Raw genomic sequence first — 14,449 nt, 5'->3', positions numbered from 1 at the left:
GCTCAAAGCCACATTTAAGAAGTTTATTAGTCCTTTACGTGCTTCACAGGAACTGAAACAATGTGGAAGGAAAAAATTAAGATTTAACTTTTTTTTTTTTACAAACATTGAACTTCAGAACCAATTTTTTTTATTTTCACAAGTGTACAAAGAGAAAATTTTTTAATTCCTTTAAGGAACTTGTCTAGATGTGTGGTGAGCACTTTAAACCCCCAAGTGCTTCACAGAAGTTTATAACATAGAGCCGTGAAAATAAAAAAATCAAATTTTTTCTTCAAAAATGATCTTTTCGCCCCCAAATGTTTATTTTCACAAGGGTAACAGGAGAAATTGGACCCCAAAATTTGTTGTCCAGTTTGTCCTGAGTATGCTGATACCACATATGTGGGGGGGGGACCATTGTTTGTACACATCGGGGCAGGCTTTGATGGAATGGTCTGCGGGCGTCATGTTGCATTTGCAGAGCTACTGATGTACCTAAACAGTAGAAACCCCCCACAATTGACCCCATTTTGGAAACTAGACCCCCCCATGGAGCTTATCTAGATGTGTGGTGAGCGCTGTGAACCCCCAAGTGCTTTACAGAAGTTTATAACATAGAGCCATGAAAATAAAAAATTATATTTTTTCCACAAAAATGATGTTTTCACCCCCAAATTTTTACTTTCACAAGGGTAACAGGAGAAATTGGACCCCAAAATGTATTGTGCAGTTTATCCTGAGTACACTGATACCCCATATGTGGGGGACCACTGTTTGGGCGCATGGCAGAGCTCGGAAGGGAGGAGCGCCGTTTTGGAGTGCAGACTTTGTTAGAATGGTCTGTGTGCGTTATGTTGCGTTTGCAGAGCCCCTGATGGACCTAAACAGTAGAAACCTCCCACAAGTGACCCCACTTTGGAAACTAGATCCCCCCAAGGAACTTATCTAGATGTGTGGTGAGCATTTTGAACGCCCAAGTTCTTCACAGAAGTTTGACGAAGAGCCGTGAAAATAAAAAATCATTTTTCTTTCCACAAAAATGATTTTTTAGCCCCCAATTTTTTTTATTTTTGCAAGGGTAAAAGGAGAAACTGGACCCCAAAAGTTGTTGTCCAATTTGTCCTGAGTACGCTGTTTCTCCATATGTGGGGGTAAACCACTGTTTGGGCACACGGCAGAGCTCAGAAGGGAGGGAGAACCATTTGACCTTTTGAACGCAAAATTGGCTGGAATCAATGGTGGAGCCATGTCACGTTTGAAGACCCCCTAATGTACCTAAACAGTGGAACCCCCAATTCTAACTCCAACCCTAACCCCAACACACCCCTAAACCCAACCCGATCCATAATCCTAATCACAACCCTAACCCCAACACAGCCCTAATCCCAACCCGATCCATAGCCCTAATCACAACCCTAAGCCCAACACACCTGTTATAGAATATAATCTCAACCCAAACCCTAACCTCAAACCTAACCCTAATCCCATCCCTAATCCCAATACACCCCTAAACCTATTCCCAACCATAAACCTAATCCCAAACCTAACCCTAATGCCAAAATTAACCCTAATCCCAACCCTAACCCTAATTCCACCTCTAAGCCTAACTTTAGCCCCAACCCTAGCTTTAGCCCAACTCACTTTATCCCAACTGTAACCCTATTTGGAAAATGGTAATAAATACATTTTTTTAATTTTATTATTTTTTCATAACTAAGGGCGTGATAAAGGGGGGGTTATTTGCTATTTTTTTTAATTTGATCACTGTGATAGGGTCTATCACAGTGACCAAAATGAAACAAGAGGAAAAATCTTCCTCTAGTTGCCTGCCGGCAGATCACGGTGGGCGATGCTTCCGCCATTTTCTTACCGGAGGAAGACGCAAGCGGCCGTGAGGGGAAGCAGGAGGACCCAGGGACACCAGAAGACACTGGTAAGTATCGGGGGGGGGGGGGGATTGGGGACCCTATTTCTCTGTCCTCTGATGTGCGATCACATCAGAGGACAGAGACATTGAATGGCACATCACACTTTTTTTTTTGCGGTCGCTGGTAAACAGTTAATACCGGCGATCGCAAAACGGGGGTCGGTAAAAACAGACCCAGATCATGTTCTTTGGGGAGATGCCAAGATCTGCCTGGTGTTGGCCGGCAGGCGGGCGCACTGCGCATGCACCCACGATTTTCTTACCGGAAGAAGATGACTGCGCCCATTGGGGAAATCACGAGGGCCCAGGAGCTCCGGGAGGTACCGGGGGATCGGGGACCCTATTTCTCTGTCCTCTGATGTGCGATTACATCGTAGGACAGGGAAATTAAATGGCAAATTGCGTTTTTTTTTTCTAGGTGTCCGGTAAATGGTTAATTACCGGCGATCGCAACCCGGGGGTCAGTAAAAACCGACCCGAATCATGTTCTCTGGGGTCTCTGCTACCCCTGGCAACCGAGACCCCAGAGAAAATCCAACTCTGGGGGGCGCTATACACTTTTTCCACAGCGCCGTTAATTAACGGTGCTGTGGTTTAAGTACCCTTAACAACTGCCATTAAAAAGCGTATCAGCGGTCGTTAAGGGCTGAGAAGTAAAAGTTATAAGACCATCTCCAAGCATCTTGATGTTTCTGTGACTACAGTTGCACATATTATTCAGAAATTTAAGATCCATGGGACTGTAGCCAACCTCCCTGGATGTGGCCACAGGAGGAAAATTGATTACAAATCAAAGAGACAGATATTTTGAATGGTAACAAAAGAGCCCAGAAAAACTTCTAAACAGATTAAAGGTGAACTTAAAGCTCAAGGAACAGCAGTGTCAGATCGCACCATCCATCGTTGTATGAGCCAAAGTGGACTTCATGGGAGACGACCAAGGAGGACACCATTGTTGAAAAATTCATAGAAAAGCCAGACTGGAATTTGCCAAACCACATGTTGACAAGCCAAAAAGCTTCTGGGAGAATGTGCTAAGGACAGATGAGACAAAAATTGAACTTTTTGGCAAGGCACATCAGCTCTTCGTTCCCAGACGGAAAAATGAAGCCTATCAAGAAAATAACACTGTCCCTACTGTGAAATACGGAGGAGGCTGTGTTATGTTCTGGGGCTTCTTTGCTGCATCTGGCGCAGGGGTCTAGAATCTGTGCAGGGTGAAATGAAATCTCAAGACTATCAAGGCATTCTAGAGAGAAATGTGCTGCCCAATGTCAGAAAGCTTGGTCTCAGTTGCAGGTCATGGGTCTTGCAACAGGATAATGACTCAAAACACACAGCTAAAAACACCCAAGAATGGCTAAGAGGAAAACATTGGACTAATCTGAAGTAGCCTTCTATGAGCCTTGACCTAAATCTTATTGAGCATCTTTGGAAAGAGCTGAAATATGCTGTCTGCAAAAGGCAACCTTCAAACACGAGACAACTGGAGCAGTTTGCTCTTGAGGAGTGGGCCAAAATACCTGTCAAGAGGTGCAGAAGTCTCATTGACAGTTACAGGAATCATTTGATTGCAGTGATTGCCTCAAAAGGTTGGGCAACAAAATATTTAGTTAAGGGTACCAACATTTCTGTCCAGGCCTATTTCTTGAGTTATTTTTTTTTTTTAATTCTGTGGAAGTATGGTTGAAAAACAATGCCTGACTTTCATTTGTTCATTTTCATAGATCTTTTATTTATTATTACTTTTGTTAGATTCAAGTTATTTCTGTGACCATTGTGGGTTTTTCTGTCATTAAACGAGGGGTACCAACAATTTTGACCATGTGTGTAGGAACATGCAAATCTTCCATAGCTTCCAAAGATCAAGAATTTATGAAAAGGAGTATAATGGCTCCATCACACAAATTTTTTCCACATTTAAAGAGTTTGACCCTTTGTGCCGTTATTGCTGTACATATTGTTGTGCACGATATCCGCATCCTAATGTCATGAAATGGCTTTGTGTCATGTGTGAATCCAGTCTAACATCTCCATACCTTTTTGCTAGCAGTATCAGCTCACTGGTTTCATTGTAGATTTTTTTTTTCCCTGACTCCAATTGCTATGGAAAATGTTGTTCCAGATTTGCAGCATATAAAATGAGATCACACATTTTATAATTATGGTCTGTTGTCAAATAAAAGCGAGATAGGAAAGATGCAAGACAGAGCTGCCGCGGACCCGTCCTGACATTTCTCCAGCTGCAGAAGCTTCTATTCATTACACTGTATTCTCCTCCCTTTTATATCAAGGACTACAAACAATCGCTGCTCTCTGAGATTCAGATCTAGATGATGTAATGCCTAGCTGTATGGCTTTTATTTCATTTTATTTATTTATTTCTTAAATACGATGCTTTCCCAACTTTATTGTATGGAGTTACCTCAGCTACAAAGGCGCATGCATAGATTATCCTGGAAGCTAAAGGACTTGCACGTGTTTAGATTGCAAATAGGCGTCTGCCTCAGATACATTGCTATGTAACATTTAGCTCAAGGCCCTGTACATTTTGAAAAAAAGAATAAAATCCTTTTGATCTTTTTCCCCTATTTTTCCATATAAAACAAAATGGCAGAATCTCACACTGGCTGCGTTATAAATGGTGCTGATATTTAGGGCCCATTCAAAAATAACTAAATAAAAAAAGATCATCACCATTTTCCCTGAGAATCAGCTAGACACCAGTTTCACCATATGTTGTAGCGTTATGTGTGATAAATTGTTCAGTCATTGATTGTGCAAGACATGTTTGTGGGTGACGAGCAAGGAAATAATTAAGGCAGTCTAGTCAGAGTGAGTACATATATATATATATATATATATATATATATATATATATATATAATTAATACATATCTGCCTTTTTTGTCTTGTCAGATGTGGGATTTTTTTCCATTACACCGAGCTTATTCTTTTAATGTTCATTCATCTTTTGGAAGTCAATGTTAATGAACAGGTACTTCTTTCAGAATTAGCATTTTATTCAAAATAGAAACTTTAAAAATGTTTCATTCTAAAGCATCGATTCTACATTCTCCATTACTATTGGTCAGGGAACAGTCAGACGATTGTAGAACTCGGATGGGGATGGCAACGCAATTCTTGCACTCGCTGTTGACTCTCCCGACTTGAGTGTGACAGCATGTATTTCTGTGCGGCTATCACGCTGTGGGAGGGAGAGCCGACGGTCAGTTCAGGCATCGCGATGCGATCCCCGTCCAAGTTATACAACCAGCTGACTCTTCCCTTAACCTACCTGGTTTCAGTCACAAAGCTGTAATAGGGGCTGAAGATTTTTGTGAACAATAAGACTCTGCTCACCCGCCATCTTTTTCTGGCCATCAAAATTGTCTGTTTTTAAAGCAGAAGATACTTAAAGTGAACCTGTCACCAGGTAAGAGATGTGGCCATCACCTTTCAGGACTCATATACAGCATTCAATAATTCTGTATATCTGCCCCAACCCGACCTGCAAGAGAAGAAAAATAACTTTTATTATACTCACCTGCGGGGCGGTCCGGTCCGATAGGTGTCGCTGTTCTTGGTCCAACTTCTCCCATCTTCTTACAATCCCCGTCCTCCTGCTTGCTTAATGTGGATGACACATCCCTTGGTCATCCACACAGTCTCCTCGGCACAGCGCTCATGCACAGGCGTACTTCTCTTCCCTGTTGAGGGCAGAGCAAAGTACTGCAGTGCGCATGCGCCAGGTTTCTTTGACCTTTCCTAGCACCTGCGCACTGCAGTACTTTGCTGTGCCCTCAACAGGGCAGAGAAGTACGCCGGTGCAGGAACACAGTGTCGAGGAGTTGCGTCATCCACACGAAGCAAGAAGGAGGGTGGCATCACAAGAAGATGGGAGGCACCCCTCGGACTGGACCGCCCTGCAGGTAAGTATAATAAAAGTAATTTTTCTTCTCTTGCAGGTCGGGTTGGGGGCAGATATGCAGCATTATAGAATGCTGTATATCAGCCCTGAAAGGTGATGGCCATATCTCTTATCGGCCAAACCTGGTGACAGGTTCCCTTTAGAGAATCAATTCTTTTTTTCTGGAGTTTTGTAAACATAAGGTGTCTTTTTTTAATGTTTTTTTGGTCACTGACTGAGTGCTTTATCAACATTTTTCCACTGGTGTCTTTTTTTGAGGGAGAGGGGGTGGTTTAAAGATTTTACTGGCATTTCCAAAACTTTGGCTCCCAGAAGGACATAAATTACAAAATAACTGACATAGAAAGAAACAGCTTTACCAACACCAGGTCAGATTACCTATGATAAAAGCGAGAGCAGCAAAGGTACAAAATACTGATGAATCAACCACTCACACACCTACCATTCATGGAGGGGTTGGCTGCCTATTATTATAAATGCACATAGTTATGGCTTGTGGGTCAGCCAGTCATTGCCTATGGTAGTTATGTTGCTATTGTTGCTTCATCAATCCGTTTGCCTGTGTTTGACATCACCATCTCACATGAAGTTCATAATGGGTTGGTGACCCAAAAAGTTTCAATGGTTGTAAAGATGAGTAAACTAAGACATAGTATCACCATCATACATATTTCATAGACCGCATCCAGCAAGTATAATAAGTCGCTTTTAGGTTCATATGTAACGTATGAAATGCACTCTTTTTGGAAGTTGATGAAACCTTAAGATTTCTCCAGGAGTGCAGGTCCATGGAAAATAGTAGTTAGGCAACACCTTTGAAGTCTGACAACCCCATTCAAATTATGGCAACGACTCATCCCGATCTATTTTGCAACACTCTAGGTCTCCTCTTCTTTTAGGTCAAGACTGGACCAAGTGGGACATCATCTTTTCTGCAATGTATTTGTCTTCAGTGGTTTAACTTGAAGCTCGTGTGCCCCAATGCAAAATCTCTAAACAGGGCCCTCAACTATCTCAGGTTTTTAATTGTAATACTCTTTTCATGTGGGTAATAAGGATCTTTTGGGCTCGGGTGCTGTTGGACTTAGTATAGTTATGCCCCTGTTTGTGTGATATACAACGTATATGCAAGATAGACACATGCCATAATGTATATATTATGAGAGGTCACATGTCATTGATCATTCATCGCTACTCAGAATGGCACACAAATGCTACCTGTCTGAGATTGATAGCAGAAATAATTGCGTTTCCCAGGTTCACTGAACCAGCAGAACAAGGAATGCCAACCATTTCTTTGTATGCTGTGAGCCATGTTCAGGTATAACAGATGTTACTGGGTCCTATTATGTCTAGTGCACTGATGCACTGATGCAAGGTCCCGTTCTGGGTTTCAGAAACGTCGTGATGTCCGTTATTTTCCTTGTGCACACATGGGCATATGTACCATAGATGCTACCAGGGAGATTCTGTTAGGTCTGAATAAAGAGGAAGACGATCCCTTATTGGCTTCATTCCATTTAAAGGAAGGTGATCACATAAAAACAGGTGTTTTTTTCCACAGGTTAATACAATTATGGCAACCAAGGGTATGTCAAGAAAATGGGGCAAATGAGCTTTATTTAGGTCTTTATTTGTAAAATTGTGCATTAGATCACCCATAGTTGCCACTAGCTGTAAAGCCACATGCTGAAAACTTGAGGGTCACATGTATATATTGAGTCCCTGATTAGAGTGATCTCAGTATGACATGAAAAGTAGCACTCACTAAGTGAGTAGAAGTTACCGTGTATAGGCAGATCATGGTTGAATTCAAAGATTAACTCTACATCTCCAAGCTATTTAAAGCGGATGTGTCACTAGATTTCACGGTACAAACTGCATTAAATGTTACATAGATTTATTAGATGGGAAGAGGCAGGTGTACTTAATTTAAAAATCTATGGAGAAAATGGCTATATAACCATGTAATACTATAAAGAGCTTTTTAGAAATCTTGTTGGACGAATGTGCTAGGATAAGGTGTTGTCCGAGAATGCTCTTGTGCTATCCGAGTGTCTTTGGCGTGCTTGAATAATCTGTTCGAGTCCCCGTCACTGCATGTCTCGCGACCATTCGACAGCCGAAACACATGCAGGGATTTCTTGTTTGTTAGACAACCCCTGCATGTGTCGAACAGCCGTGAGATATGCAGGCGCCGGGATTCGAACTTGATATTCGAGCACGCCGAAAACAATCTGATAACATGTCATCCTAGCACATTCGCTCATCAATACTCAGGACATGCTCATTTTAATCTTTTGTTTGTTCAGCTATTTTGAAATGGATTTTTAAAGTAAGTACTCCAGTCTCATCAAGTGTACGAGATCTATTTAATAATGTGTACCATTTGTGTTGTGACCACTTTTTTTCAATAAACTGTGTTTGTGCATTGTCAGACTCCTAGAAGCATTGCCAGTGCTGTAACACATATATCTGTGCATTTTCAGTACGAAGCTCTGTAAGATGTTTTCAGATGTCCGTGCCATTTGCTGATGATTGCTAATTCCCAGATGACTGGATGATTACTGCACTGGAATGGATTGTACAACTTTATTCTGCTCAATGATCAGTCCAGCAGCTGTAGTTGTTTTATTCCACCACCGAGGGCCAGAATCGAGCCATATTTCAGTAAAACCATATTTTTTCTTGCTTTTTTTTGTGTGCAGATGATGGCATTTTCAAAGCTGGTGAAGACAGATCAGAAATGTGGGGGGCATCAGAAGTTCAGGAAGATGAAAACACTAAAGTGGAGGTTCCGGTTGATCAGGTAATTTGCCTTACAGCTTTTAAGCCATCAAATGGTAATGAGAAAAAGAAAAATAATACAAATTGTTCGCCTGTTCACCACCGGCAGCTGAGGCTGGAAAGCTATAAAGGACTCATTTTAAAGCTCATATTCCAGCAGCTAATTAAAGTGGAAATGCAGACGAGTCCTTTTAATTTGAAGCATTCAAACCATTTTCAGGCTATGTTTTTAAGAGTTATAGATTGGCAAATGTTACTGTTTTTAAGGGATGATTTGCATAACGTTGACTTTGCCCTAGGTAACCTTTTTAAAAATCTAGCCTTAAGAGAGGCTGCTGTGGCTTCAAAGTACCGTAGGTCTCTAGATTTGGCAAGATTACATTTAAGCTGATCTTTATAGCTGCGGTACATGCTTTATAGGTCTCTTAAATACCTCCTGAATGTATAATTATGTCTGCTGCACTAATTGGACCAGCGCTTTGAAGTCACCTTTTTTTTATATTTATCCGCACATCACACAGCACATGGATTTATTAGCCATTCCTCTTGGTCATTATGTCCTCTGTGTGTGTGTTAGTGTGTGTATGTATGTGTATATATATATATATATATATATATATATATATATATATATATATATATATATATATATATATATACACTGCTCAAACAATAAAGGGAACACTTAAACAACAGAATATAACTCCAAGTAAATCAAGCTTCTGTGAAATCAAACTGTCCACTTAGGAAACAACACTGTTTGACAATCAATTTCACATGCTGTTGTGCAAATGGAATAGACAACAGATGGAAATTATTGGCAATTATCATGACACACTCAATAAAGGAGTAGTTCTGCAGGTGGGGACCACGTCTCAGTACCAATGCTTACTGGCTGATGTTTTGGTCACTTTTGAATGTTGGTTGTCCTTTCACACTCGTGGTAGCATGAGACGGACTCTACAACCCACACCAGTGTTTTCGGTCAATTAGGATTACCATAATTATTAATATTTGCCAAATGCCAGAATAAGGAGAGAGAGAGTGTTTTAAGGCATTTTTATTACTTACTGCAAAGTCAAAAGTTTAGATACACTAAGATTACTATGCCTTTAAACAATTCTGGACTGCCCATATGATGATGTCATGTGTTTGGAAGCTTCTTTTTGGCAACATCTGAGTTAATTAGAGACACACCTGTGGATGTATTTTAATGCACACCTGAAACACACTGCTTCTTTGTGTAGCATCATGGGAAAGTCTAAAGTAATTAGCCAAGATATCAGGAAGAGATTTTAGGACTTGCACAAGTCTGGCTCATCCATGGGTACAAGTTCAAGATACCTGAAGGTGCGTCGTTCATCTGTACAAACAATCATTCTCAAGTACAGGTGGGAATGTCCAGCCATCATACCGCTCAGGAAGGAGATAGGTTTTGTGTCCTAGAGATAAACGTGCTTTGGTCCGACATGTGCATATCAACCCAAGGACAAAAGCAAAAGACCTTGTGAAGATGATGGCGGAAGTTAGTAAGATTTTGTCAATCTCCACAGTGAAACGAGTACTGTATCAACATGGGATGAAAGGCCACTCTGCCAGGAGGAAGCCATTACTCCAACAGAAACATTAGAAAGCCAGATTAATGTTTGCAAATGCACACAGGAACAAAGACTTTAACTTTTGGAGACGTCCTGTGGTCTGATGAAACTAAAAGTGAACTTTTTGGGCATAATGACCATCGTTACATTTGGAGGCAAAAGGGAGAAGCATGGAAGCCTAAGAACACCATCACAACAGTGAAACATGGGGGTGGCAGCATCATGTTGTGGGGTTGTTTTGCTGCAGGTGGGACTGGTGCACTTCACAAAATAGATGGCATCAGGAGAAAAGAAGATTGTGCCAATACAGAAGCAACATCTCAACACATCAGTCAGGAAGTTAAAGCTTGGGTGGAAATGGGTCTTCCAAATGGACAATGACCCGAAGCATACTGCCAAAATAGTAACAAAGTGGCCTAAAGATAACAAAGTCATTGTTCTGGAGTGGCCATCACAGAGAACTGATCTCAATCCTATTGAAAATGTATGGGCAAAGCTGAAAAGTCAGGTGCGAGCAAAGCGACATACAAACCTGGATCAGTTACACCCACCAGTTTTGTCAGGAGGAATGGGCCAAAATTTCGAACATCTATTATTAGAAGCTTGTGGAAGGATATTCCAAATGTTTGACCCAAGTCATTCAGTTTAAGGGCACTGGTACCAAATTGTAATGAAATGTATATAATCTTTTGACTTTGCGGTAATAAAAATGCCTTAAAACTTTCTCTCTCATTATTCTGGCATTTGGTAATAATAATAATTATGGTGATCCTAATTGACCTAAAACAACGTGAAAGGTTTTTATATAGTGTACGCAAACTTCAGGTTTCAGGTGTGTGTGTGTGTGTGTGTGTGTGTGTGTGTGTGTGTGTGTGTGTGTGTGTATATATATATATATATATATATATATATATATATATATATATATATATATATATATATATATTAGTACATACAAGACAGTACTGTACAACAGGCTTGGCCGGGTATGGAAAACGTAAAGTGTATAGTTTATTTTCATCAATTAACAAAGTGGAAAGTGAATGCACAAAAGAGAAACCTAAGTCTAATCAATATGTGGTAACTAGTAATGAGCGAATATACTCGTTACTCGAGATTTCCCGATTTAATAAATCATAAGTCACTGCGGGGCTGGGAATCACAAGCAGGGCGGCCGCGCAGGCGCAGTCAGCTGGGCTGCATATGAGGAAAGACGGGCAGCGCTCACTGCGCCTGCACCAGGCAGGGGATAGGAGCGCAGGCGCCGGCTATTTTCAAAACAGCGGTGAGGAGGAGGCGGCGCCCGGCGCCAAGAAGATGTGAGTGACAGCTGTGTGCTGTCTGAAGCAGGGGGGAAACGCCGGCCTCCTTGACTGAAGACCAGGTATTTCTGACAAATTAAAAAACTGATTATTTCTCTAGTTACGGCACCCAGAACTAAAAGCGCCACCTTGTCAAATGCAGCATTACTGCTGCACAAGGTGGCTCTTTTAGTTTGAAACGACTGGGGGGAGGGGAGGGTGACAGGTTGCCTTTAAGGTAAAAAAGAAATTCACACCTACAGGGCCCTGTGTGAAAAGGTAATTGCCCCTTAAACCTAATACTGGTTGGGCCATGCTTAGCAGCAACAACTGCAATCAAACATTTGCGATAACTGGCAATGAACGCTCTGGAGGAATTTTGGCCCACTCATCTTTACAGAATTGTTGTAATTCAGCCACATTGGAGGGTTTCCGAGCATGAATCGCCTTTTTAAGGTCATGCTTAAAAGTACCGTTCCTCCATTGCTCAGAAGTCAGTGTTTGATATGCAAATTAGGCATCATTCAGACATCCATGTTGTATCCATTTTTCTTCATGACCTTTTTTTAATGGACTGTGTGTCTATGTAAAACTCATGGAGACATGTCCGTTTTTTTCCGTTATCATGGATGAAAAGGGGCCAATACAAGTCTTTGGATTCTTGACAAACATGTAAAACACACGGATGTTATTAGTGTGCAATCTGTGTTATGTCCGTGTTCAACTGCAAAGTATAGGAGAAGCCTTGTTATTTATTTATTTATTTATTTATCCATCCATCCTTGAAAAACACTGATGACACACTGACCATACACTGATAACACATTATGGTAAAAAATGGACACACTGATGTCAGAGTGATGACGCACTAATCCAATACTCAGGTGACACCGGTACCATTGTTTCACAAACGTGTGAATGAGGCCTTAGGCTGTAGATATAAATCCTCTGTCACTCCTGCTCTATTCTCCGCCCAGTACCTCGCATAGCAGGAGAAGGAAGCGCTAGGTTGAGAATAGAGCTGTAGTGACAGAGGCTTCAGATCTACAAATAGTTGTTCTTCAGCCTCATTTACATTCAATTCAATTCAAACGCTGATCTCTCAGTAACTGAGGAACGGCTAACTATGTAAAGGTATTGCTGGACTTGTGATATTTAATTGTTGATCCTCTTACCTTCTGAATATTCATCTTTTTAATTTCTAAGCCTAATGAGTTCTGCTGGAGAAAATAGTGCAAATAGGGTCTTATCCGGGATACAAATGGTTTAATATGAGATCCACAGGTCCAATAGTGACCAGCCAAAGGAAAGAAAAAATGGGTAAAACGTGGATTTACTCTGCGCTGCTGAATAACTGGAAGTCCAGGTGTATTATCAGTATAAAATGTGGTTTTGTTCTTCAACACGTTTCAAAGTTCTAAGACTTCTTCATCAGGAAACACCACAACATGACTCAGAGTAAATCCACGTTTTACCCATTTTTTTTTCATTTCTAAGCCTTGCAGTTTTGTGTTTTTTCCTCACTTGGTCCTCTATTAGTAAATTCATGGTATCATTGCTTACTAGCTATCTCTGCTCCTCGTAGCCAAATGACTATTACTATGTTGCACTGAAACTGAAGCACAGATAGTAGTCACTTGTGCTGTCACATGGACTTTTCCATACTCACCAACATTTTGGTTGGTAAAAATGCCGCCATGTCTGTTCAAGAAAGCCCAAATTAGAGAGGAACACCCCTCTTTGGTTCAGAGCATGCCTGAATTTGCTGGGACTTGTTTAAAGGGAACCTGTCAGCAGGATTGTGCACAGTAACCCACACACAGTGTCAGCTTGGCGCCGTTATACTGACTAAAATGATACCTTGGTTGATGAAATCCGTCTTGTGGTTGTTGTTTAATCTTTATTTTCAGTTTTGTTAGAGATTCCCGTGCTCCGGGGTGGCCTGTGGGGGGTCTTCATGTGGTGCTATGCGTATCTATTCATAATGCAGCCTGCTGACAGGTCACTGAGCCCTAGTTTACATAATGAATATATACATACTGCGCCTGCGCAATAGCAGCTGTCGGATCACCTCCATATACACCAATAGATGCTACTGCACAGGCATGGTGGGCGCCATTTTCAAATGGATTTTTTTTTTATGCAATCAGGAAAACCTCAAGCACATTTATTATTAACACACTAAACAAGTGCTTTTTTATATGTATATATAACATTCATTATGTAAACTAGGGGGCAGGTCACTGAGTGTCAGAAGCCATACAGATGAATCAGAGCACTACATGGAGACCCCCCACAGGCCGCCCTGGGGCACGGGCATAACATTAACTGAAAACTGAAAATAAAGATTGAACAACAACTACAAGAAGGACTTCATCAACCGAGTTATCATTTTAAGGCCAGCGTCACACTGGCGTATTGCATCCGATGCGAGATCATCAGATGCGATATGCTAATGACACTCGGCCCCTGATCACAGCAGAGCAGGAGCCGAGTGTCATGCGTCTGTGCTCTGATTCCCTCGCACAGGGAGGATCGGAGCACAGCTGCGGAGGAGGCGGAGAAATGAATTTCTCCATCTCCTCCATTGCTGGGGTCCGCTTATAACGCACAGCACTCGGATGATATCCGAGTGATGTGCGCTGTCTCACTCGCACCCATAGGCTTATATGGGTGCGAGTGAGCCGAGATTTTTCCTCGGTCCGAGACAATCGCAGCATGCTGCGATTGTCTCGGACCGAGGAAAACGGCCGACAAAAAGTCGGCTGGTGGGAGCTGCCCCATGGCCTAACATTGGTCTGAGTGCAATGCGATTTTTTATCGCATTGCACTCGGCCGTTTAGAACGCCAGTGTGACGCCGGCCTATTCAGTATAACGGCACCGACCTGACACTGTTTGTAGGTTACTGTGCACAATCCTGCT

General features: G+C 41.6%; 1 protein-coding gene across 6 annotated transcripts in view; it reads left to right on the top strand.

Moving 5' to 3' along the window:
- The window catches only part of DCDC2 (doublecortin domain containing 2), a 176,844-nt gene that overhangs the window by 141,484 nt on the left and 20,911 nt on the right, over positions 1-14,449 (top strand). For all 6 annotated transcript variants that reach the window (XM_077269982.1, XM_077269984.1, XM_077269980.1 and 3 more), the window contains one exon: positions 8,549-8,649. In XM_077269982.1, coding sequence (XP_077126097.1) covers positions 8,549-8,649 — 101 coding nt within the window. The remainder of the gene's footprint in view (positions 1-8,548; positions 8,650-14,449) is intronic.

This window comes from Ranitomeya variabilis, chromosome 6, assembly GCF_051348905.1.
Source record: "Ranitomeya variabilis isolate aRanVar5 chromosome 6, aRanVar5.hap1, whole genome shotgun sequence".
Taxonomy (NCBI): Eukaryota; Metazoa; Chordata; class Amphibia; order Anura; family Dendrobatidae; genus Ranitomeya; species Ranitomeya variabilis.
The sequence above is the reverse complement of the archived record's forward strand: the minus strand, read 5'-3'. Positions and strand labels throughout refer to the sequence as shown.